At 44.9% G+C, this 26,567-nt stretch overlaps 1 protein-coding gene across 10 annotated transcripts in view; it reads left to right on the forward strand.

Annotated features, from left to right (window-relative positions):
- The window catches only part of SPOCD1 (SPOC domain containing 1), a 31,667-nt gene extending 9,213 nt beyond the window's left edge, over positions 1–22,454 (forward strand). For 8 of the 10 annotated variants that reach the window (XM_065576842.1, XM_065576845.1, XM_065576844.1 and 5 more), the window contains 12 exons: positions 1,328–1,450; positions 2,210–2,315; positions 5,628–5,766; positions 7,755–7,914; positions 8,563–8,679; positions 10,019–10,144; positions 11,182–11,299; positions 11,928–12,072; positions 13,304–13,457; positions 17,254–17,343; positions 18,573–18,759; positions 20,724–22,454. In XM_065576842.1, the coding sequence (XP_065432914.1) occupies positions 1,328–1,450; positions 2,210–2,315; positions 5,628–5,766; positions 7,755–7,914; positions 8,563–8,679; positions 10,019–10,144; positions 11,182–11,299; positions 11,928–12,072; positions 13,304–13,457; positions 17,254–17,343; positions 18,573–18,759; positions 20,724–21,427 (2,169 nt within the window). In that variant the 3' untranslated portion in view covers positions 21,428–22,454. Of the gene's footprint in view, positions 1–1,327; positions 1,451–2,209; positions 2,316–5,627; positions 5,767–7,754; positions 7,915–8,562; positions 8,680–10,018; positions 10,145–11,181; positions 11,300–11,927; positions 12,073–13,303; positions 13,458–17,253; positions 17,344–18,572; positions 18,760–20,451; positions 20,605–20,723 lie in introns of all 10 variants that reach the window. The other 2 variants (XM_065576847.1, XM_065576849.1) reach the window with 1 other exon arrangement.
- The last annotated feature ends 4,113 nt before the right edge of the window (positions 22,455–26,567 follow it).

A 26,567-nucleotide genomic window follows, 5' to 3' on the forward strand; every position in this document is an offset into this window, starting at 1 on the left:
GGATATAAATACTTTCGCCTCTAGCAATGGCTTGAATTCAGACCAGGTTGTTAGTGACCAGAAGTCATTAATTTCCTGAGTGTTTATTGACTTGTGTGGCAAAAGTTGATGGTAATTCTCCATTTCGTAGCAGACAGAAGTCCACGTGACAAAAATTGACACCACATTGGTACCCCTGCAGATAATCTCAGGAGAGAAAGAGTTGGGAGTCAATTTGTAATCTCCAGTATGTGCTAGGGAAAAGCCTTTCCAGAGAGGAATAGTAGTAGTTAATTTTCTCTTGCATAAGCAGCCTCTTGCCAGTTAGCCAAGGATCACTAGGGAGAGGAGATGATCACTACCCACGCACCCCCAAGTGAGAGACTGATGTTGGGAAGCCACTGTTGAAGTGAGGATGAAGGAAAGAGACTGATTATCAGTTAAGATTGGCTGAAGAAGAAGCAGGACTGAGTGGACTTGTAGCCTCTGAAGTTTTACATTGCTTTGGTTTTGAGTGCAGTTATGTAACAACAACAAAAATCTACATTTGTAAGTTGCACTTTCAGGACAAAGAGATTGCACTACAGTACTTGTATGAGGTGAATTGAAAAATACTATTTCTTTTGTTTATAATTTTTACAGTGCAAATACTTGTAATACAAAATAATATGCACTTTGATTTCAGTTACAACACAGAATACTATATATATGAAAATGTAGAAAAACATCCAAAATATTTAATTAATTTTAATTGGTATTCTATTGTTTAACAGTGCGATTAAAACTGTGGTTTATCGCAATATATTTATTTAATCGCGATTAATTTTTTGGGGTTAATCCTGTGAGTTAACTGCATTAACTGACAGCCCTAATTTAAACTATGACACATGAGGTTTATTCCCCTAGCCAAATTCTTTTGTTGCATTAACTGTTATAACCCTGGATATTTTTATTATCCATATAAACATCTAGTCTCCTCTTCAATCTTATTAATTTCTTACTAAATTCTTGATCTCAAAATTATCCTGTGGCAATTTGTGCCCCCTAGTTATTATGTGGGACACCTGGGCAGTTCCCAGCCCCTGCTGCGCTCAGTGCTGTGACAGCAATGTGCCTAGGTTCTGAAGGGAGAGAAGCCTCGTATTGTTTAGCAGTTGCTCCTCTAACCTAAAGAATAGTGATCACAATTCAGTGAAGTAATGATGGAGTAGGAAAATTGGATAGATCCTTGTGGTTGCAACAGGGGCATGGAGGACTAGGAGATGGAGAATGTTTCTGTTACTTCAGTTTAAAGCTCACACTCTGTTTTGGAAATGTCTTTGTCACTGGCAATGTTTTCCTCGTTCAGAAAATGTCTAGGCCGGTCCTGGGAGTCTCCGGCAGCAAGGCTTGTAAGCCATGTAAGATGCGGAGAGTGGAGGAATTGGAAGATTTATCAGAAGACGTATATGATGATTTTCAGGTTACTCAGGTATTTCATCTCTCCATGTGCCATCCTGACATAACCCAGTGGAAAAGAAAATGCGGAGCGGCAAGAAGGGTGGGATTACTGTGATTTTCAAGAGGGAAATTTAAAGGGATAGAGGACTGGTAATGGGCTATAGGCCTTTTATCGCAAGATCATTAGTCTGAAGCTGCCCAAGGTCCCTAGTAAACCAAAACTGATACCATCTCTTGGCTGTTCAGTGGCCTGTGTGAAACAAGGTGGTGATTTTTGTCCAGTTTCTGGTGGACTGTGGAATTTCCCCTAATTGCAGCCTCAGGAGCAGGTGGAGGAGAGAGGAGATGATTTTACATTGAATCTTGGGTCTTGCTGCCAGGGAACCCAATTGAATTGCTACACATGCAATCGCAGGTCTGCTTGAACTGGTCTTGATAGTGGACAATAAAATGAGGATATTATTCCACTGTTCAGATATTTGAGAGGTATTAATGGGAAGTAGAAATTATTTTCAGTAGCAGAGAAGCAGTAAAACAAGCAGTAATAGCCTGAATCTAAACACAAACTCTCAAGATATTATAAGTAAATGTCTGAGCAGTGTAAGACTTGAAAGCAGTGACTAATTCCATTCCCAAAGCTATCTGCAGCTGGGTATTTGGTATATGGTGTCACTAAATTTTGTGCTAGCAAGGTTGGTTGTCTGCATGAGTTCTTCCATATTCCATTCTCTTTTCATCCCATTTTTCCTCTCTCTTCCTTTAATCTTTATTATGATTGATGCAACACCAGGAAATTGAAGACAGCGATTACCACCCAACACTATATAAAAAAGAAATGAAGCAGCTCCTGAAACCATATGCAGCACATGTGCTTTGGCAAAAGCCTTTGAACTCACGTAAGTTGTTAAACACTGAAACCAAGGACAGGTGGCCTAGAAACTGAGTCCTCTTATTCTCACTATTGTTAGCTGTGTATGTTCATGTTCCTCTTTGTATTGTGTGCGGTGTCGGATCACCCTAAGCTTTCTGAAGTGGAAATGTGCCTAGAGGAGTTTCTTTCATATGGCAGTTCCCTCTTCACAAGGACAGCTGATACACAAAGGGTCTAGCTGTGGGTCTTGCCTCTCTTATGGAGGCAAGGTAATACAGATGGTGAAGCATTAGCTTTTCCCAGGGGGTTGAATTGGGCCAGTTTATGGCAGCTTGACTAGCCATTACTTTTTCTTGGAAGCTGGCCTTCACAAAATTCAAGTAATTAAGAAAGTAATTAAGTCTCTAGCCCTTATGGTTGAAAAATGAACCTTTAGAATGTGAACTGAATGTAAATCAATTCAGTGGTATTGTTCTGAGTGTGCAGACATCATGAAACAATAGGTGTGAGAGATGAGAACTGCCCCATGTCTTCTCAAGGAGGTATTGAACCTGAAGCATAATAATGATATTCTAAATGTCAAGATTCTTAACTAGTTCACATTGATCAGCATATCCAAGAAATAAGAGAGCGGATCAAATTATTAAGATCTGCGCAATCTACATATGGACATTAGACTGGGACAGAACTCAGGTTATGGATGGAGTTTGGAAGAGTGCCACACTTTATTTGGTTCCAGTTCAGCCCTTGTCTTTTCCCTCCTGGGGATTTAAATCCTGGTGCAGGCCAAGTGAAAATGAATTTGGTGGGCATTTGTCCACAGCCCTTAGCATCTAAACAGTTCGGCATGATACAGTCTATGCTAAAAAGATGCCTAGTACTCGAACAGCAGATCTTATTACAGGTCATGGCTGAGGTGCATTAACCAAAGTTACATAAAGAAACTTGCATAGCCCATGCGCACCCGGTGACTGGCTTTGCTGGTACAATGACTACCAGACTGAGACTTGTGTCTAGAGCTGTTATGTAACTCCTGCAGCTAACACACTGGTGTGTTGTTCAAGCAGCCTTCTGCCCCTTCAGTCCTGCTACCCCTTTAAATTAAGGGGAATCTGCTAGCAGTGTTCCTGGGGAAGGAACTTCAAGAGGAATTAACATCCCCCTCCCGAAGGGCAGGACCTTTATAGTGTGAACTGATCACTCTACTTCCAGCAGTATGCTAATGCTGAGGAAGGTCATCAAATGTTATGAAACTGTTCAAGTGGCATTATGCACGAAAAGTGACTGTCAGGTCACTGAGGGCTTTTCTTCTCAGTCTCACAGTTCCAAAGCAAATTTGCTCAGTTTACAAGTTAAGAGGTGATTTTTCTAATGGATGGAATCTCAGCTTAGATTCTGAAAATCGAGCTGGGTTCCTTCTGCCTCTCAGTTTCTCTCCAATATTGAAGATTCTGCAATCGAAATTGATCCTGTTGATGATACACGAGGTGGCCGAGAACCCAGCTTGCTCTCTGGCTGTACGGGCTGTTCAGAGGAAATGTGAATAAAACTGGGTTTGGGGTCCAGTTGTGCAGCCCTTACTCACAATGAGTAGGACTCAGGCCAGGAGTCCCACTGAGCTCGGTGTGACTACTGGGTTATAAGGACTATGCAAAGTGAGTGGGATTTGCAGAACCAGGCACTTTGTGAATAAAGGCAGACACTGGCTGTCTTATCAGCATGCAGTACAAAAACGAAGTTGTTTCCTTTATTGGATCTTCCGTAGGAAAGCAGTTACCACAGGGCAATGTGGTGTCCCTGTAATGTCCCACCTTTGTTGGTAGCATTTCTGCCATTAGCAGGAAAGACCTTACTTTTACACTGACTGATGTGTAGGGGATCTTGGTTTTATTTATAACTATGGCCCAGGTAGCAGATGAGCAGCAGCGTTGTCCTAGCACACACAGCCTTGGCTCGCTATAAATAGATTAGACCTTAATCCTAAAAAGATAAAGCAGTGCTGCTACTTGGACAGATTAAATAATGTCGTGGAGAATTTCCAGTGTATACAAAGGACGGAACGAAGCTGGGAAGCCGTAACTTAATTCCAGTGGCCGAAGCTTTGCAGTAATCTGTCAATTCAGTTGTCACGCAAATAGGGTAAAGTCTTCACTCCAGACACATGGCCTTCACCCCTTGCATTTTGATTTGTTAGTGTAATTATGTCACACAAAGTATTGTGGCAGTGCAGAATATTTCTAACAGTGCAGTATATACCTTATTACAAGATATATTTGATGCTCGGGTTAATAAGTTACAAGAATCTGCTCCTGGTTGTAGTGATTTGTATGATAGGTGGATGCGCTTTTCTTAAAGGGCTGGAGGAATATAAAAGGGTCTGTATTCAGCTGTAAATCCATTCTATGTTTTGGCACAACCCTCTTTGAACTAAATGGGTGTAATGTGGGAATTTCTTTTTGTGTGGAATTTTAGTTTAGCATCATTATAATTTAGGAATATAAATATTTTCTGCCTCTCGCCAAGCCCTTGTCTCCTTTGAGTGAAAGTCTTAGTTTAAACAGTAAACCAAATTAATCACTTCACCTCTGGTACCTGAGCCTTTACTTGCCAGATATGCCCAGAGAAAAATACCTTCAGGGCAGTGGTTCTCAACCTATTTATCATTGTTGGCCACATCCAATATTACCTGTATGGCCCTGCGGATGTCACATGGGCCGCAGCTGTGTGCTGATTGGGCTGCAAGTGGCCAGTGGGCTGCAGGTTGAGAACCATTGCTCCAGAGTAACCCCATTCTGTTTTTATTTTAATATCTCATCAGTAGGCTTTGGAAGCCAAGATGCAAGAAATGAAGCAGTTAAAACAATAACCTAGTATAAATAGCAATTAGAATAATAATAAATAAGTATTATGGTTTAGTTATACAAGTGATGATGCTAAATCTTTTTATGTTTATGGCAGATGCGTATACTAAATAGCCTTCATACTCAATGCCAAAATATCTTCCTTCATTAGATTATGTGCTGCTAGCTAGAAGGCAGTATTGTTTGCATTGGCATTATTTAACTATTTGAAATTCAGAGCCACTGCATTCATGGAAGTGGTTTCAGACAAAAACTTGGAATTCTCCCATTGTGTTCAATTGATACAATTAAAAAAAAAAGAATTTAACTTTTTATTGGCTGCTGAAATTCAAAAAATTGCTTCACAAATCTGTCAAAACAAAAGCTTTACCTCCTGCTCCCCACTGAAAGGGGGTTCAGCATTGATCTTGATGGATTCTCCCGCTAGTACTGCAGGGAGAGTGTCTGAGATTTTAGGGCTTCTCTTTTGTTTTAAGATTACAGTCATGAAAAGAAGAGGAGGGGTAGGAGACCAACCTCTAAAGAAGCTTCAGCTTCTGTTCATGGTTTGCAGCTGTCTGAAGAACAAAGTCGAATTAAGGTCATTGACTCATTGCGTGGGATGCTACAGAAACGGTAAAGTGGCTTATACATGATAGGCGGCAGGGAAAAGGCTGGGGACATCTTATATGAAAGTCACATGGAATTATTGAGTAAAGTCTTGTGTTTGATGCTGTTTCTCATAAATGCCAGGGCAATGGAAACTTCCTTGTAGATTTGATTATTGTTATGCAGTAGCAGAACATCTCTTAAAACATGCAGCTCTGAGATGTAATAGTCTTGTTTCCCGTAGGGAATGGATCCATTTTAAGAGGAGGGCCGCAGTTTTCTCAACTTAAACTCCTATGGAGCCCTGCATCACAGCCACCATTCTTCTCTGTGGAAGATTGTGTGGAACGCCCTTCAGAGTCCATCTTTGCAATTACTTAATCAATCAGAAGGGCGGCTGTTGAGTGATGTGAAAATCCTCCTGTCACCTATGGTGAATGTGCTACTTCTATAGCACAATCAGCCCTTGCTGATTTTAGGAGCAAGGGAGCTGCTTTTTAAAAATGTGGCCCTTTAAGAGGTTTCAACTTTTATTGTTTACCTAGAACATTCCATGTCATGTATGATATTGACAGTCATTTGCATACCAGAATTATTTTATTGCAATAGATTGCTCCATTTGTTATCTCACTCTTTGCTACTGTTCATGTTTAATTCATTTGGCAGGCTTAGGCCTTTTATCAGGTAATCATGTAAGACAGTTTTGCTAGTACACAGAAAATTGGATCAGGATGGTGAGGTTAATTCAGTACATTTCAACAACTGGAGAGCCAGCTTCAAATCCTTATTAGGTCAGAAGTGGAAATGAAATTGGTGGGTTTCATCCTGGGGCCTGATTCTCCTCTGTCTTGCGTAGTCACTTGCACTCACTTTGCCTAGATGTAAAGACCTATATAAGGTGAAGGCAGTGGAGACTCAGGCCTTGTTTCTCCACTTTACAAAACTATCACATGATTCTCAGCCTTTGTTAAGCGGTCTGGTCCAAAGCTCATTGAAGTCAATGGAAAGTCTCCCATTGAGTTTAGCAGGCTTTGTCTGAGGCCCAAGAATTCTAGGTCTGGAATAGCAGGCAGTACTGCTGGTATTAAGGCAGGGGCACACTGGCAGAGTGACAGGTATATGGTGACAGGTTTCAGAGGGGTAGCCGTGTTAGTCTGTATCAGGAAAAACAACGAGGAGTCCTTGTGACACCTTAGAGACTAACAAATGTATTTGGGCATAACCTTTCATGGGCTAGAACTCACTTCATTAGATGCATGAAGTGAAAAATACAGCAGCAGGTATAAATACATGAAAGGATGGGGGTTGCTTTACCAAGTGTGAGGTCAGTCTAACGAGATAAATCAATTAACATCTAGCCCACGAAAGCTTATGCCCAAATACATTTGTTAGTCTCTAAGGTGCCCCAAGGACTCCTCGTTGTTTTGACAGGTATATGCCAGCCAGAGGAGAATAGCAGGGATGCTGCACGGGAGAGTTGCGTAGCTGTGTAGGGGAAGCTTGACTTTTTACCGGCCTGTTCTTTGGTTAGAATTGGTTAAATGCCGTCATGCTGGAATTCAAGTTATAACAATGTATTTGAAGAAGTGAGAAGCTCAGATAAGTGTACAGAAGTTAGGAGGGGCCCCAAGTTTAAATGCAATTTACTGTATGGGGACAGGGAAGCATTCCCTTAGGATGTGGGCTGGAGCACATCTCTGTGCCCCGGGGCCCCCCACCCTTCTGGCAACCCCTCTGAAGGTGACGTGAGCATAAACAAGACATGCTGCAGGCTTTCTGACATAGCAGCACAGTTGGAACAAGCTATTTCACAATACAAGGGTTTCGCTTTGAGATCCTGGGAAGGTTAAGTTTCTAAAAGACCCTGGTTTCTGACTGCTTCCTATTTGGTGGAGGATTCTCAGGCTCATTATTTGGGATTTTAATTGAAAAGAGCTTGTACATTTATAAATTGGCTCCCGTGTAGCAGGCAGCTCTGACACATCCATCTGTGGTTCTTGCTTGCTATGTTCCAGGTTGGAGGAGTCTCCTGATCTGGATGTCCATGAAGATACGATATTGAGATTAGCAAACAATGTGGAGAAGGAAATATTCAACCTCTTTCTTTGTGTTGACCAACGATACAAAAACAAGTACCGCAGTCTCCTCTTTAATCTGAAAGCTCCAAAAAATAAGGTAAGAGACTGAAAAAATTTACCTAACTTTCTCCATTTCCTTGGTAAGAGGGCATGTCTTTAAACTTGTGGCTATATAGAGCACCAGCCTAGAAAGAGACTGTCCAACATTACAGTCTCATTCTGTTCACTGATGGAGGAAGACTATGCAATTGCACATCCAGGCATCCCCTTCTTTGGCCAGACGTGATCATTTGGGGTCTTATCCAGGGTTCTAAGACATTACTTAATCTTTCATTCCTGGTGGTACTTGCCATGCCTACCATCCATCAGCTGTCATCCTTTGTAAGAGTGTAGAGACGTTTGGTCAGCGCCAAACACCTGAGTATCTTTATCTTCTTTGTAGCACATAACATCAGGCCTGCATTGGTACACATATCTGGCCTGTGAACCTGATGGATGGATGGAGAAGTCCAAATTCCTATATAAATGTTGTTGCAAAACCTAGGCTCTCCAGACATGGCCCAAGCAATCCAGTCCAGACCTGCTGAGAGTTAACATTAATTGCCTGAGTACTGTGATAAAGTCTTTGAAATATACATTTAGTGGGAGAAGGAAAGAGAGAGATCTTTGGAAGCAGACTGGCTGTGCATGTTCCTTGTGGTCATCGTTCTTCCAAGGGCTGCTTATCCTTCTTTTGTTCTTTCAGCTCCTCTTCCACCAGGTGGTTCTTGGAGAGGTTTCCCCCCAGTGTCTTGTTCAAATGAATTCACTGGAGCTGGCACCAAAGGAGTTGGCAGAGTGGAGAGCTAAGGAGAGCAAACATGTAAGTCATCCCAGTGCAGCTCAGAGAGGGATAAATACAGTGTCATCCCCCTTTCCCAAATGCCTCTTTGGGATGCTTTTGCTGGACGTTGTTCCTGTGTTGAAGATACAGAGGTGATCTAAACCGAAGTAATTACAGTATGAAAATGGCCCCCTTTATTGTTTAAGGGGTCTGACTATGATTTAGATTTTTAAAAAATAGGGGGAAGGATTGGCTAACAAGCTTGGTGCTTTAATTGCACCTTTGCTTTTCCTCTTCCTGATTGGTTTATATTTTGGAGTCTTCCAAAACTTTTATAAAACAAAACTTTGAAAAGGGTGCAACACTCTTTCCTTACCAATACAACAGGAAAGAGAGGTAACTGGCTTCCTTGCCTCCCTCTTTCTATGAGACTGTGGGGCTTATGTTTACAAAGCAATGATTTCCCCCTCTTAATAGAGGAGGCATACGTAACAGTGTCACATTTTTGCATTTCCTGATGCAGATTAGATGGATGAATGTATTGAGAATGGGGTGGTCCAGGGGATAGGCAATGGGAACCAGAGCTTTTTGCCTCTATGTCACTATTCAAATGCAGCTCAGGCTGGTATTGACTGAAAGTTGTTAAATCAGACAGCTGCTTGGTGGCCTGCAGGAGATGAATCTGATGGTCTCTGTCCTGTTCCTAATGGGTAGGGGACCACGTCATAAAAACTAGCTAGCATCATTACTGATACTAAATAGCAGCCTTGTTGACCAGTCTCTGCATGGAAGCCAAGAACTGAACTGTTCATGGATATTGAATTTCCTGCTTAGCCTTGGGATGGTCTCCAAGTCAGGTTTGATGCACGTTATTGGGGGAGGCATGCTGCTGTATTTATCTTGTGGATAGCTAGAATTCCTTGCTGTTGTTTCACTAAGAGAAGGACTTTCTTTACCTTTAAAACCCCTTCTCTTTAAATCCACAGTTTGCATTCATATATATATATAGGTATATCTCCATATATATATATATATATATATATATATATATATATATATATAGGTATATCTCCATATATATATATATATATATATATCTCACATAGAGCTGGAAAGGACCCTGAAAGGTCATTGAGTCCAGCCCCCTGCCTTCACTAGCAGGACCAAGTACTGATTTTGCCCCAGATCCCTAAGTGGCCTCCCTCAAGGATTGAACTCACAACCCTGGGTTTAGCAGGCCAATGCTCAAACCACTGAACTATCCCTCCCCCATTTGGCTTTTGCCTATGTTGATTCCTTACGACGTTTGTTTTCTTGAGTGAGTGCTTGTCCAAGAGATGTGTGCTTGGGTCTGTGTACTACAGTGTGATTCTTCCAGGTGCTGGAGGTGATAGAGAAACAGCAGCGAGAACCACCAAGGTCTTGCCCCACAAAACTGACCCACAAAGGAGAAATAGAGATACACAGGGAGGTGGATGAGGACTTTACTTTGGAAGACCTATATGTGAGTAGGTGTCCATGTTTGACCAAGCAGACTCAACAAGGGTCTTTTATGTGAAGGAATGAGGAAAGATTCAAGGGAAATATGTAGGTGCTTAAAACCAGCTGGTGTCTGAATCTTAGGGGAGCTGCGTTTCTGAGCAGTGGGTTGATGGGCATGGTGGGCCAGCTGGTGTAGTGGATTAATGCAAAGGCTTCCATCTCTGCAGTGTTCAGTTCAAATCTTGATAAAGTCACAATGAAAACAAGTTTGATGATTTTGTTCTAGGCCATAGTGGACATTTGCCTGCTGAAAATGTACTGCACTCTCTGGGGAGGGGTCAAGAGAAGCTCTGGAGTAGAATACAGGGGGCCTTCAGGTCATTGCTGAGATAAGGAAATTTGAATCCTGCTTTTCTGCACTATGATGGGTTCTGGTCTAGTATTATTATTATTATTTATTATTTGTATTATTGTAGTACCTAGGAGCCCTAGTCATGAACCAGGCCCCCATTGTGCTAAGCGCTGTACAAACATAGAACAAAAAAAAGGGTCCCTGATACGAGTCCTTCATTAGTATAAGAATTAAGTATAAGGGTAAGTATTCATCCCAAAGTTTGGCTTTTCTAGGGGGCTTCAATAGATCTGTGAGCCATATTAGATCAGAGGCTCTTTTTTACAAGTGTGTTGTGCTGTTCTGGTTTATTATAAAGGGGATGGATGTTGTGTGTTAACACTGTGTCTCCGTCACTTCAGCAAGAGGTTATGGTTAACTGATAGTTTACTACTAACAGAAGGAGGAACCACCCCCAATTGCTGTTTGATGGCCATAGGCCTCTTTGAAAGATGGGAATCTGGAAAACAGGATTTCTCTGGGGGAAAGTGGGAACTCCCCCATGTCTTTCATCTACAGAGCGTGGGTGACACCAGCAGGTGAATGAGGAGGGTGTGAATAGATACTCAGCCACCACTTCCTATAAGGCTGTTAGGGGAGCATAGGATGGCTCCGTGTGAATGAAGGTCAACATGTGTATGCTAGTGACTGTCATACATTCCATTTAGGGATCAGCACTATGTATGGACAAGAAACCTATTTCCCAGCCCGCTGCAGAGTCCAAAAGAGACACCACCGACCAGCACAGGAGTCACTTACTGGACCTAGACTGCCTTATCTGTACAGGTAAGTAAGCTGGGAGAAGGGATTTGGTTGGTTAGCATTAGAAATATGAGTTCAAATTCTGTCCTGCGTAACCTTTCTCCATGTCACAAATCCGTCACACAACTGGATAGAATTGTTCAAGAGGCCCAGGACCGAATTAGCAAGGGATGTTTCTTGTTGAGGAATGAGGTGTATCGGTAGTTTGTACATTACCAGCCTCAGATGATGCCTGGTTCAAGCTAGTGTTATTAGTCTGTCACTCTCATGATCCCTAAATTGAACTGTAAAAATGTTGATCTACGCAGGCAAAGAAAGTGGGGAGAGCTTGAGAGAAGTCAGCAGGACTCACGCTTGGGCTGGAGACCAAGAAAAGAGCTTTATTCCTCACTGCTAGTCCCAGCTCTTTTCAAGCCAGATCTGGGCAGTGTGGATGAGTTTATGGTGTGTAAACAACGAGGGCAGTATAGCTAGGACCTTACACTTGCTGGCTTTGGCCATAACACAGTAGAAAGTGTCAATTCTGAGATTATTTCTGTGTTTATATTTCAAACATTCTCATTGAAATGGAAATCCACCTTGTAATAGAGCAGTGTTCTTTCTCTTGTGATCAGAACGTACAGAAACATCTTTATTTTTTCTAACTTCACAGGAAGGATGGCTCCTGATGGCGAGAGAAGTTTTAACCCACCGCAGAGCAAACCAACCTCAAAGAAGAAGGCAGAAGACAGCTCTAGAAGATTACATTCAACCAGTGTCTATTCAGACAAAGAGAGAAAACATTTGGAGAAAGACAGGTCTTTGTGGGGATGTATTTTATCTTACTGTTGTGCTTTTTGTTTTAACATCTGGCCTGTATATTCTCCACTGTCCATACACAGATTTTAAAAAGGGCTGAGAACTTCTGTAATTCTGCAATCTAAGAGCAGTCGAAACCAAAACTCCTTGGCATAAACTGGCGAGTTGCATTACAGGAGTGGGGTGATTTGGTGGACAGATCCCCACCTCAGTCAAGAAGAGGATAAAGAGCTCCTCTGGGCGTAATCAGACCCAACTAGACGACTTGTCAAGCCAATGGATGGGTGGTTTCGTAAAAGGTTGGATCCCAGCTCAGTTTGGGAGTTCATTTTGAAGGAATAGGGCTGGAGCTCAGAGTTCAGCCAGGGTTACTGACTGGGAAAAGTGTTTGAGAGCCTTGGGTGCCCAGGCCCTCTCAGAAGGGAGACAGGCTGGTTCTTCTCTCTTTTCCCCTTCTCCTCCCCTCTCCCTTTTGTTTTCTGAAGGCCCTGGACTCTGTCTTTTGTGGGCTGTGGAAGTTTACTGCCTTTTTTGTTTGGACTACCTTAAATCCCCCCCACAAGCTCCCTATAATGGGGCAGATGCCCTGAGCAGCACAGCTCGGGGGCTGTGCTCCAGACCTCAAGACAAACCCACAGCAAAACTGTAGTCCAGGAAAGGAGCTCTGAGACAAGACTGGTGCCCACCCTCACCCCAGGGAGGTGCCAGAGAGATATAACATACTACAGGTGGGGTTTATCTTACTTTGAAGCCCCAGGTATTGATCTGTGCCAGAAGCAGGATGTTGGACTAGATGGACCAGTTGTCTGATCTAGTACAGCAAATGTTATGCCCCTACATGACCGTTTTGCATCATATGATGATGGAAAGGGGTGGGGGAAAGAGAGGTCTGGAAAATGGAATTCATATCCCCAAGTCCTGCCCTTCGGGTTTCCATTTGTGGCCCCTTCTAAAAGGAGATGGGCTGGAGCAGGAACCATTGTCAACCCCTTATACAGGGAGGAGAGATGCATGTTGTGTACCCCCAACTTGCATGTTACAAGGTACAACAGAGGTAACAAATCAGACCAGGTGGCAACCTCCTTTCCCCTCCTTTAAAGGGCAAAATGTGCAGGAAAAGAAGTGGAGTTACTCAGGAAATAAAAGAATAGCACAATTAAAGCATATGGAATATCCAGATCTACAGGAACGACTCCATTATATAATACACACAAACTTACTCTGTTTTAGGCCTGCCTCAACTGGCGTCCTCAAGAAGAGTCCAAGGCTACAGAAGCAAGTCAAAGACACAGTGCTGTGGGAAGGATTCATTCAGATGTTCAGCATTAAACAGTTTGCGGCAAAAGCGTTTCCTGTTTCAGGCTACGGCACTTGCCTCATTCAAGTATGACCCTTATTTTCTTTTACATAACAGGAGGGATTGTCTATGTCAACAAGACTGATTATTTAGTAAAACACCACACGTTTCATGTGGCATTCCACAGACAAGGCATCAAAGCTCAGATTCTTACATCAAGTTATATCACGTGTTTTCACACTATCGACCAGTGGTTCTCAAACCTTTGAACTGGTGAACCCTTTCAAATAGCAAGCCTCTGAGTGCGACCCCCCCTTATAAATTAAAAACACTTATTAATATATTTAACACCATTATAAATGCTGGGGTCGAAGCAGGGTTTGGGGGTGGAGGCTGACAGCTCATGACCTCCCCATGTAATAACCTCGCGACCCCCTGAGGGATCCCGACCCCCAGTTTGAGAACCCCTGCTATAGACCCGAGTCCTGTGGCCCTTAGGCAGTTATTACTCATTTGTTCCTCATGCAAACTCTCACTGAAGCCAAAAGGAATTTGCCTAAGTAAGAACTGATTAGTAAGGACCTCAGCATTTGGCCTGTGGTTGGGACAATAGGAAAGGGGAAACATTTCTGGGATGTCATAGGATTAGCTAGGTGCCTGTAGGATTTGCAGTGATTTGAGGGTTTTTATGCTCAACTCCAGTTGAACTCCCATGGATATGAAACTGTGGACTTTGAACTGAGTTTTCACATGTACAAGCAGGAACTGCTGTAGAATGGCAGAATCATAGGAATTAAAAGTGGAGAAGACCAGTTATAGCATCTAGTCCATTGCTCAGTGCACCAGTGCAGGACTGTTCCTTATATTTTCTGAGATTAAAAGGAATCTCAGAAAGCACAATTTGGGTTAAAAGAATTCACTTTCCGTTATTTGTTTCTGATCTAAACCATGCAAAGTGTGCCCAGATACTGGGGTGGTGGCCTTTATAAATGTGAAAAAGATTACTACTAACAAATAATGATCTCAGTAGGGAATTGCCTGAGTAGCTCTTGAGTAAGTCTGCAGAATATCAAATAATAAATAATAATTCTTCTTCGAGTGCTTGCTCCTGTCGATTCCATTCTAGGTGTGTGCGTGCCCCCGTGCACAGTCGTCGGAGACTTTTGCCTTAGCAGTATCCGTAGGGTCGGCTGTGGCGCCCCCCCTGAGTGCTGCGCTCATGCATTGGTATATCAGGTGCCGCCGTCCCTACACCCTCTCAGTTCCTTCTTACCACCCGTGGTGGTCAGTTGGAGGGCCTCTCTCCCTTGCTTCACAAGTGGTCAGCAGCAGAACCTTCTCATCTCGCCATGAGTGCTCTCTCCACCCCAGAGTGAGGGACATGATCTTCCAGAAGTGGGGATCTCTCCAGGTGGACCTGTTCGCAACTCACCAGAACAGGAAGTGCCACTAGTTCTACTTGTTCTGGGGGCTCGACAGGGACTCCCTGTTGGACGCTTTTCTGCTTCCATGGACAGGGGCTCTGATGTACACTTTCTCGCTGGTGCCGTTGCTCCACAGGGTCCTCAAGAATATCAGGCAGGACAGGGCCAAGGTCATACTCATCGTCCCGGCTTGGCCTTGCCAGCATTGGTTCAGCATGCTCCTGGATGTGTTGGCCCCAATGCCACTGCCCCACTGGCACAGAATCACAGCAGACTCTTGCACCTGAACCTGGCAGCGCGTCACCTGACAGCTTGGTTGCTCCACGTCTGAGTTCTGAGGAGCAGGAGTGCTCAGCCCGAGTCCAGCAGGTCCTGCTGGGAAACAGGAAGCCCTTCACTAGGGCCACCTATCTGGCCAAATGGAAACGTTTTACGTGCGGGGCTTCGGCCCAAGGGGTTAGGCCTGTGCAGGCCTCGCTGCAGCTGATCCTGGACTATCTCTTGCATCTTAAACTTCAGGGGTTGTCCCTTTCATCTATTAAGGTCCACTTGGCCGCTATATCAGCCTTTCACCCTCCATTCCAGGGCCGGTCGGTCTTCGTGCATGGCATGACAGGCCAGTTCCTGAAGGGTCTGGAACGACTCTACCCTCAAGCCTGGGACCCTGTCCCTCCATGGGACTTTAACCTGGTGCTCACATGGCTCATGCAAGCTTCCTTCGAGCCCTTGCATCCTGCTCTCTTCTTCTCTCCTGGAAGGTATAATTCTTGGTGGCAATAACTTCTGCATGGAGGGATTCTGAGATTAGGGTGCTCACCTTGCAACTGCCATATACCACATTCTTCAAGGACAAGGTCCAGCTGCAGCCACACCTTGCTTTCCTGTTCCAGGTGGTTTCCCAGTTTCACGTGAGCCAGGACATATTCTTGGCAGTCTTCTGTCCAAAACCTCATAAGTCTGAGGAGGAACATAGGTTGCACTCCCTGGATGTTAGGAGAGCGCTAGCCTTCTACATCGAGAGGACCAAGCCATTTCGCAAGTCGACGCAGTTGTTTGTCGTGGTGGCAGATGGGATGAAAGGTCGTCTGGTGTCCGCCAAGAGAATTTCTTCTTGGATCAAATCTTGCATCCGTGTAGCAGGGTGGCTACCCCGCTCCTGCCTGAGGGGTTTAAAACAGCCCTGGCAGAGGACTGGGGCAAAGGGAAAAGCTACTGGGCTGATTGGGGAAGTAGCCACAGCTGGGCCATGCCCCAATCAGGCCCCAGCTGGCCTGTAGAAGAAGGCTGGGAGCCAGGAGCTCAAGAGTCTCTCTCTGCCTTCAGAGAGAGAAGGGCCTGGCTGCAGGGAGCTAGACAGGGTACCTGAGTGGAGCAGGGCTGGGGAAAGGCTGAGGAGCTGGGGAGCTCCAGTCTGGATAGCCCCAGGCTGTGGCCTGGTAATAGGCCAAGGGGTACTGGGGGTTGCAGAGGGCAGCCCACGGCTAGGCCAAGGCAGCAGGTCCGAACCCAACCTTGCCGATGATGAGTGGCCTATACTTCAGTCTGCCCCAGAGAGTGGGGGCTAGCTGGTGACTGGCAGTGGCCTTATCCTGAGGTGAGGTGGGGTTAGTGGGTGGGGGTTCCCCTGGGAGGGGAGACCGAGCGTGTGTGGGTACTGCCAGGGGGCAGCACCCAGAGCAAGGGGCACCGGGGTCCTGGGAGGAACACGGGAGCCTGAGTGCAGAGGACAGGCGGATCACTGGCCTGCAGAGGGCGCTCCAGAGGCTGGAGAGCTAATTCCCTGGACAACCAGCAGGAGGCGCCACAGGGGTGAGTCTGGACCCTCTTACAATCTGTTTCTGCTATGACCAGGCGAAGGTGCCAGCGATTGTCACCGCTCACTCAACTAGAGCGTAAGCCTTGTCAGCGGCCTTCCTGGCCAAGTGCCAATTCAGGATATCTGCAAGACCACTACCTGGTCATCCATTCACATGTTGATGTCTCACTATGCGCTTACCCAACAAGCTCGAGATGATGCTGGCTTCGGCAGAGCAGTGCTGCAAATGAACTCCGAGCCTACCTCCAGGGATACTGCTTGTGAGTCACCTAGAATGGAATTGGCATGAGCAAGCACCCAAAGAAGAAAAAATGGTTACCCACTTTTTCGTAACTGTTGTTCTTCGAGATGTGTTGCTCATGTCCATTCCGTTACCCACCCTCCTACCGCTCTGTCGGAGTTGCCGGCAAGAAGGAACTGAGAGGGCGCAGCGCCGGTGGCGCCTGATATACCGACGCATGAGCATGGCACTCAGACGGCGCTACAGCCGACCCTATGGGTACCACTAAGGCAAAAGTCTCTGACGACTGTGCATGTGGGCGTGCACACACCTAGAATGGAATGGACATGAGCAACACATCTCAAAGAACAACAGTTATGAAAAGGTGATTAACCTATATTTTTGTCCTTCTGGTTTGTACAGGCGTTACCGGAGCTGATTCAGTCGAGGGGCTGTATTCTCCCAGAGGACGTCTGGGATTATTTAGAGAGCATATGGCCAGCTGAAGCCAAGGTATCCTTTCAAAAGGTTCTTGTTTTCAAGTGCTGAGGATGATTTGTCATGTACTAAGATGACTTTTAAGCATATCCTAGTTCCTTCAGCCTGTGGTCTAAGATGTCAGAAGAACTGAGTTATATAATAACAACCCTTAAATATTTCATCACAGGAGAACTCAGCTGCTGGACACCAGAAGCAGCCTGCATTCATGCAGCGAAAATGGCTGTCACTTTTACATGTTTGAAAAAAGAAGAACAGGAGTACTTGTGGCACCTTAGAGACTAACAAATTTATTAGAGCATAAGCTTTCGTGGACTACAGCCCACTTCTTCTATATGCATCCGAAGAAGTGGGCTGTAGTCCACGAAAGCTTATGCTCTAATAAATTTGTTAGTCTCTAAGGTGCCACAAGTACTCCTGTTCTTCTTTTTGCGGATACAGACTAACACGGCTGTTACTCTGAAACATGTTTGAAAGCAGGCCTGCAAAGGGTTGCACTTTCCCACATAGTTACGATACCAGCAGGGACAATTTTAATGATTGCATAGAATGATATTTTGGATCAACTGAAACAAAAGACATTCTGTCCTTTTAAATGGCAAGTAAAAGTTAATAGAATTTAGGCCCTAGTCCTGAGAGGCTCATTAGACTGGCAACAACCACTGGGTTCAAGGATTGTGGCTGTGCATAAATGTGTGACATGGATGGAAGACTCCTAAAGGCTTATTCCAAAGTCCATTGAAGTGATTGGAAGACTTTCCACTGACTTCATTGAGCTTTGGATCAGGCCCAATGGGGTGAGCTGACCTGACACAGTTCAGGGACGTATCATCTGCAGATAAAAATTGTCTTTACGGTATTATAGGCAAGATCTCAGTCTGTGCTGGTCTCTCTCTCTATCTCTCTCTCTCCTGAATTTGTTCATATTCTTGTCATCTCCACACAGAATGTAGAGTCTGCCAGATTGTTTATGCGCACCAAAGTGTGGTTTGTAGGTTGTGTGTGAGGTGAACGCTCTTCGCCTTGCCAAAATGCAGTGAGTGAAGCACATAAAGAAAGTGAACGCCCTCCTCCCCCCGCAACTGGGATTATGCTTGAGCCCTTCCGACATGCAAACAAGTTTCTAGATGCCTTGCGTTTTTCAGTCTTTTTTTGTAGTACTTCTTTACTGCTAGATGAACAGTGTTAGCTGCACTGTGTTTTCAGACAATCCACACAGTCTCCTTCTCCCTGTGTTTGTTTAGGAGATCAGCATGATACGATTCTGCCCTGCCATGACCAAAGACTTCAGCACTTACAACATGCTGTACTCGTATTTGAACAACAAACAGAGATACGGCATTGTGGACAGCAACCAGATGGAAATGTTCATGGTACCGCTGCCAGCCTTCCAGCCAGTACCTGCCAAATTCCATCCACTTGGTGGCCCAGGTATGGATTTGAAACAAGCTGGCTTCCCTTTCTGGTGTGTACCCCAGAGAGGCTCAGTGAAATAACTTGCTGCCTTCAGATTGAGGCTCACAGGTTCCAGTGCTATAAATAATTCAGTATAATATAATCCACAGCTTTACAGGGTGTCAGAAAGCAAGGGGCTCTATTTATTTCTTAGTGAAAGGCAGATTGGAAAAGAAGGGTTGGGCACTCGCATGTCCTTTGCAATAGAAAAAGACACTTAAAATACGGGTAGTTGCATCTTGTGATGCCTGGACAGCTATAACCCTGTGTTACCACAGATGAAACAACAGAGAGCCAGTGGATCTGATTCTCCTTGTGCCAGTGTCAATCGGGAGTAACTCCTTTGAGGTAAATGGATTGACAGCAGTATAAAATGAGAGTAAATGAAAGGCAAATTGAGCCCAGTAATCCCACATTGTCCTAATTCCTATGACATTTTCTTTCCCTGCCCAACTTCGTGTCACATGACCTGAGGTAACTGCCACATATGACTAACGAAATGCCTGGTGCTTGCCTGCAGCACATCAGGATGTAAACTCATGTAACCCCTTGTCACATAACAGTGTGTTCCCGCACAGCGACTCATCATGTGAAATGCCATTTGTCAGAGCTGCAGCTAATCCCTGTCCTACCTCTGTCACATGATGTAACATCACGTAATCTCCATATCAGGTACTTGCACTCAGTGCACACTTGAATCTAGGTTGGAAACTGATGACATTTCCCAGTAATCATTGGCAGAATCACCTCTGAGATGCAGCACAATCCACCGGTGATTGACCTGGCATCTGTCTCACCTCCCAGACAAGGGGGAATTCAGTCATCACGGAGAAGCAGATAGTTTTAATTATAAATTGTGTTACCTTGGTGTTCCTAATCTGGGACAGTCCAGAGCTTTGCCATCAAGCTAGGATAAGACCAAGAGATTATAATGTCTCCTGGACCATTTGAAATGGGCTGTACTTTTTTCAGCCATCGCACAAGGCAGGAGAATCAGATACCCAGCTACAAACCACGATGGTTGAAAATTGCAGGTCATCCTTAGTAAAATTGCCTTGGTGTTTAGCTGTGGTCAGCCACCCGTGTCAGAATGGTCGGACTGACATATTTGCAAACAGAACCCACTGATTTCAAGTGAGTTTATGTGATTAGTGTTAGTGTTTCGTTTGAGAAAGAAATACATAATTTGAGAGCAATATATATTTTAAACTCTTTTAATTCTACTTTTGACCTAGATGGGCAAAAAAATAAAGGCAAATTTTTCTACAGCGGTCTCTGAAGTTGTGCCTGCAGTTTTGTGCACAACTGTTTGCACATGCATGTTATTGTGTGCGTGCAAAAACTTGGATTTGCATTCCTCAACTGCAGATTGTGAACTACCTGATTTGCACATGTAACTGAAGCACCGCATGCACAAATCCACTCTTTTGCAGGCCTGCGATTTTGGTGTGAAAAATGTCTGTGTAAAAACAGGCCTGCCCAAAATTGCAGGCACAATTTCAGAGGCCAAGTTGACATCCCTTTTAAAATTTGGCTCTAACCATTGAATGCAATTGCTGAACTGTGGATGAAGAATAAAAATTAAATCTCAGTGTAATGCAGAAAATGTGCGTGAGGTTAAAAAAATTACGAGAAAACCTATGCTCCTTATTTGTGTTTTTTACTTAGTACTTACTCAGGCAAAGCTTCCATACGAACATAAGAATGGCCATACTGGATCAGACCAATGTTCCATCTAGCCCTGTATCCTGTCTTCCGACAGTGGCCAATGACTATCGGAGGAAGAAATTTAGGATTTGTCTCAGTGAGAGTTTTGCCTCAGTAAGTATTCAGTATAGAGTGAGACAGTACCTAGGGATTTGGCCCAAAGTTAGGAAGATTCCAGCATAAATTGTGGAAAAATCTTCCTTTAACACCATCTTTTTTGTTTGTTTTAATAGGTCTTGATGCAAATCACTCTTGCTTGATGCTGGGACTGATTCTCCCAAAGAAAGTCTCAGGCGACCCCTCTACAAGTAGCACGGGGCCCAGCCTCTTAAGGGAAACAAAAAGGAAGACAGTGACTTTTAAAAATAACCTTGTGACCAGATGCTTTTCTCCTCCTTTGGACAGTTCTGGAAGCACCAAACTGGCTGAACCATTTCAACAGGTGAATCACGGACCATTGTCTTCATGCTCCTTATGCTCACATGAATGTGGTGGCAATGTTGCCCTCGATGCCAATGTGTTGGGTATTCAGCAGTTATCAAGTATATTGTATCCTGGAGTTGCATCTGCTGGTGGAGTTTCTCAGGTGCCATCTGTGCCCCATCTTGTTTCCAATGAACCTTCTGCTACATCTGACCTCCAAAATCATATTGCAACTGGAGACTCCAATCCAACCATTCCTGTGGAGGAAGCATTGTCTCTGATCCAGCATCTGGAGGCACTGGTGCAGTTGAATTCACAGATTCAGAACCAGACTCTTTTCCCACTTCCTTCGTTAGATCTTTCCGCAATCCTACAGGCAACCGCACCTGGGGAATCTCAGATAGTTGGAGGATCCACATTTCCACCCGTCCAGCAGGAAAGTGGTGTGTATCTCCAGTCTCAGTTGACCCTTCCTCCCTTTTGTGAACCAGTATATCCCCCTTCTGGTTGTTAATTACTCCATGCCCTCTAGGGAGCTCCACCAAGAATCATTTGTACAGTTGTGTACTCCTGACATGAAAGAAGCATCATCATAAAGAGTTTGCAACTCATCTTAAAAGCATCAACCTCTGGAATTTAAAAGGGCCTCCCACAAACTTTTGAGAGTTGTGGAAAGGGTTGAAACATGCCCGTACGGAAAGAAGGCTTACAGAATTATTTCACGTACGCTGGGAACAGATGGAATAATGAGCAGCGCTCTAAATACATCAGCGGCCAGATATCGATCAGAATGGAAGAAGTAGGGCAAGTGTTACGATTACTCCATGTAAGCTGTTTTCTGGTCACTCTGCTCTCTGTGGCCATTGAAAAGGAATTTTTGACCATTTCCCTGTGCACTGGGAGGGAGGAGGGGCGACAAGGAAGTATGGTGCACTTAAGAAAAGTGTGTGTGTGTGTGAGGGGGCAGATCTGAGGCTTACTGGGAAATAATGTGCTACTGAAAGAAGTTTTTTTTTTCTTTTTTTTTAATTCCACCCAGTCCTGGTGGTGTTTGGAGCTTTTCCGTGTACTGAAGGTTTTTAGATGACTGTTTTACAATTATACGAAGCATAAGTAGTTTCTCCCCCTGGTAGAAAGGGACCTGCTGTTGAGGTGTTACTGGCGTTACCGTCACCAGCAATTGCAAAAAATGTTTTGTCTATTTACAATACTTACAGTATTTTAAAAAAAGATTGATGCAGGATGTAAGAATCCAGAAGATGGGTGCTGGTTGTTAGAGGCACCGACGATGTAGGCGCTGTTATTTTACACTATACCATGAACAATTTTTTAAAATATTGTATTTTTATTTTGACCAGTAACCACCACTGCACAGGAGCACTGGAGACTTGAGTTCAAATATAGGCTGGATTCACATGTGACTTGCAATCTGAATCGTAGCAACCATGATTGTTCTAGTTTGATGTTATGGAACTTGCACTGTTTAAAAATGTTCAGAGTAAGAAAAATAAAGATTCTTTAGCAGTTATTTTTTAAAAGAACTGCAGAGCATTGTCATTGAGAGGTTCTGGCCAAATGCGGAGCAGAGCTGGTTCCAGCTAGGTTTGAAAACAGTTGTCAGGATGGATTTCTGACAGATGGCCCTTTCCCAGCACAGTTTGTAGATAGCATTGTTTTAGCGTGGTTTTATTGTCCCGTATAGACAAAGATTTTTGTTTAGACAACTGTGCTCACAGAAACAGATCAAGCCCAGGGTTAGACAGAAGAATAAAGAGCTTTGCATCTCAGTCCAGGGTCAGAAAGCAGTACTCTGCAGCTATCCTCATGCCTGACATTGGTTTTTTTCAGTGTTGTTGTAGTCATATTGGTCCCAGTATATTAGAGAGACAAGGTGAGTGAAAGCTTGTCACTTTCGCCCACAGAAGTTGGTCCAGTAAAATATATTACCTCACCCACCTCATCTCTCCCATACCCGACACACTCTTGCTGTTTGACTTGGAACATGGGCGGCAGGTGTTATAGGCCAGGCGAGGCTAAGTCTCCCCTAACCCAGGCCGTGGCTCTGCCCCAAGGCCCCACCCTCACTCCCCCCTCCCCTGAAGCCGGCAGGGGCTCAGCTCCAGCCAATGGCCAAGGGCTTAGGCTGACCGGTGGCCCCGGTGTTGGGCTGGCGGCCAGGGGCTGGGATGGCCAGGGCTGGCCAGCGCGGCTGGAGCCTGGCAGCTCAGGGCAGCTGGACCGGGGCTCCTTCGGCCGTGGAGGGGAGGGGCTCGGGGCTCCAGCCACGGGGCAGCTGGGGGTCTGGCCATGGTCTGGGGGGACAGGACTAGCCTCTCTGAAGGGAGGGTTCACCCCGTCCATGACTTGGAGGATTTTCCCCCCTGATATTTAGCCTCAGTTTATTCTCCTTTTTCTTCCCAGTCATCCTCCTCCATTCCATATTAACTAACCTCTTGCCCTGTGGTGTTCAGATTCTCAAACACTTGTAGGCTGTTATCACCTCTCCCCTTAGTCATTGTGCAGCCAAGCTACTCAGTTCTTTTTTTAGTCTTTCCTAAACCCCTCTGATAATGTCTCCAGGCCTTTGTCACTGCTGCTCCCTCTCTCTGTTTGCTTCTGAATCATCTCCCATGACATCAAGGTCGGCTATTAAGATAAAAAAAAAACAAAAAACAAAAGAACAAGCAACAGCTGTAAACAGAACATCACAACTGCTGTTGGGATAGTTGCAGGCAGCAGGTCCCAATGGAAAGCTCCGCTGTGAAGGCTGGGTCTGAGCTGAGAATTCAGCTGTTAGTAATTGCTCCAGTGGGATGGCATAAGCACCTACAGTCAGCAGTGGGTCCAGGTTAGCTTTGTTGTTTCTATTGCATTAGTGCCCCATATTCACACTTGCATTATGTGGGCCTGATCCAAAGCCCCTTTTGGATAATGGAAAGACTCTCATTGACTTAAGTAGGCTTTGAATCAGGCCCTCTTCCACCCTGGGCCCTGTGCATTTCCCCCACAGTTCCCTGAAGCACTGGAGTATACATGGATTTGAAGGGTCTTTTGGGAGCCCACCTTTCCTTGCAGTGTTAGAAACCAAGACATGAGTGTATGGTGGTAGTGGATGAGAAATTGAGAAGAAACAGCTCTGGTTGCTTTTACTCTTCTAGTTCAATGAGACAAATAAAGAGAAATACATTCCCATGTTTTAAATCCCCTCCCTTTTCCCAATCCCTATTTGTTACGGAGGGAGGGAAGCACAAGTTGTGTACCGTATGATTTCTAAACTGGCAAGGTCGGTTCAGTCCCAAAATATGGAAACATGTGCCTTTAGCTGCTGTCATTAAAACTAGTCAAACTATCCCCAGTTGTCTAATACATTTGATAATGAACAACGTCCCTAATATACCATTTAATGGGGTTAGACAATTGCTCTTTAAAATGAAGCTTAAATCAAGTTTTCATTTCGTTTTACTTATGTGGGGCCAGAGCCTCTGTTGTGTAAATTGGCTTAACCGTGGGATAGGACAGTTCATGCCCATGGAGGATTTGGCCTTTTAAGCTGGTTCATCCCAGTTGTAACTCCAGTGGGACGTATTCTGCCTTAATAATGGTGTACATCTGAAGTAATTCCATTGTCGTCACTGGTGTTACCCCACACCTACTGGTGTAACTGAAAACAGAATTTGACCCTGTGCTTTTAAGAACCTTCTCTTGTCTTATGTCTCTGTACTTAGCCCTCTCCTAGATTGTGAATCAAATTCTAGTCCCATTGAAATCCATGGCAAAACTCTCAAAATGTCACTTCCAGCTCCTCCTTGGCTGGTGTGACTCTACACGACTTTCCCAACCTGGGCCTGGGCCCCAGAGCCACAATAAAGCCTTGTCCCATGTCTAGATGTACACACATGCACAGCATTTTACCGCCCTTCCAACACAAACACGGTCTCCTTGTTCCTGCACACTTAGACCTGAAGGCAGACGCAGCGTGTCTGTGTTTTATGCATTGGTACTCTTACCTGTTTCCTCGTCACATTTTTATTTTTTCTGCGTCAGATCTTCAGTCCCTCTTCCTTCAAACCCCATCTGCCCCCCACTAATATTTGTCTGCTCTTGCTTTCTTCTTTTGCAACTTTGCAGAGCTGGACTGATCAGCCATTATTTTTTTTCCAACTGAGGTTGACTTTGGATTTATTTACAAGATGTTTCCTGTAATTGACTTAAGGATTTTGCTGCTGAGTTTAGAACCAGGCTGTACGCAGAAGAGGCTCCTTGCTTACATAAAGAGGTGGTGTGTAGACATGTTAAAAGTGAACTCCCACTTGGAATGAGCCAGCAAGGACGCGGTATCTTTGCTGAGAACTCCCAACTGCTTTAGAATGCGTTAGAGAAATTCTGCTCTCCTCCCTGCGTACAAACTTATCTCACTTCCTTGTACGGTATCCAGATGGCACTGAGCTCTGTGTCATGAGATAGTAAACAAAGCAGGCCGCCCTGCTGATACCAGGAAATGCTCCGATTAAGCAGTAAGTGTTTCTCAGCCCAAATGTCTGGTGTCAATTCCTGCCTGCTCCACCTCCTACTTGCTAGAGCAAAGGCTACGGGAGAGCAGCAAAACAGTCTGACTCTCAGGCTCGCTGTCATAGACGGGGTGGTAATTGCTCTGTGGCTGAGCCAGTGGGCCTCTCAGGAGAGAGCTCAGACTCGGTAATACTCACTATTTATTATAGAGCCTTTCACTCGAGAATCTCCAGGCATTTTATGGAGTGGGTGAGATTGCTAGGCTCATTCACAGAGAGAGGAAGTGTGGAGTTTAAGGGCCACACTTTGGTTTCCCATTTTTAGCCAGCCGTGGGCCCTATTTTCAGAGCTGCGGAGCATCGAGTTCAGTAGGAGTCGTGGTGTTATGGGCCAGTTCTAAAGTCAGTGGCAGAGCAGGGATTAGAACCCAGGAGTCCTGAGCCCCAGACCCCTGCTCTGACGACCACCCCACAAACTGCTCCCCTGGTTCTTATGTTTCAAACTAAGAGCCTGGTTTTAAACTTGTGCACACAAATCATGCATGTAACTGGCCCTTTGGTGGGAGTTGTCCAGCATGCATATGCAATTGCAGTATTGCCTTTGCAAAAGAGGAGTACAATTGTGTGTGCAGTGTTTAAAAAAAACCTGGGCCTTGGCTGCCCTACGGAGATCCGGGGTGGTGGTGGTGGGGAACAGCCTGCGATTAAGCCTTATCTAATCCCCTGCCTAGAGCAGCTTCAGTGGCTGCTGGCGAGAGCCACCTCTAGCCCTTCTCTGCTGAAAGGAGAGGTATTGTGACACAAGCGAGGCCCAAGGGTGAAGGAGAAGGAAGAGGGGGGATGGTGGCAATCACAAAGGGCACCCTTCCAAAATACACTGCACCGGTCGCTGTTAGGTCTGGGGTCAGTTTTGCCTTGGTGTCACCACGCCTTTGAAAATGCAGCACTTTGCTGCCCTCCCGTGGAAGAAGAGAGCCTAGCTGTCAGGGTTCCACACTGCGAACAAGCCGTGGTATTGCAGAGTCTGGCCGCAACAGGAACACCATTCGCTTTTGCAGAGCAGCTGGCGCTGAACTGGGTTCTAACCATGCCTTGCACTTTGCAGGGTTCTGGTGCAATTCAGTGAGCAGTTTGTTCCCCTTGACT

Source organism: Chrysemys picta, chromosome 23 (assembly GCF_011386835.1).
Source record: "Chrysemys picta bellii isolate R12L10 chromosome 23, ASM1138683v2, whole genome shotgun sequence".
In the NCBI taxonomy this organism is placed as follows: domain Eukaryota; kingdom Metazoa; phylum Chordata; order Testudines; family Emydidae; genus Chrysemys; species Chrysemys picta.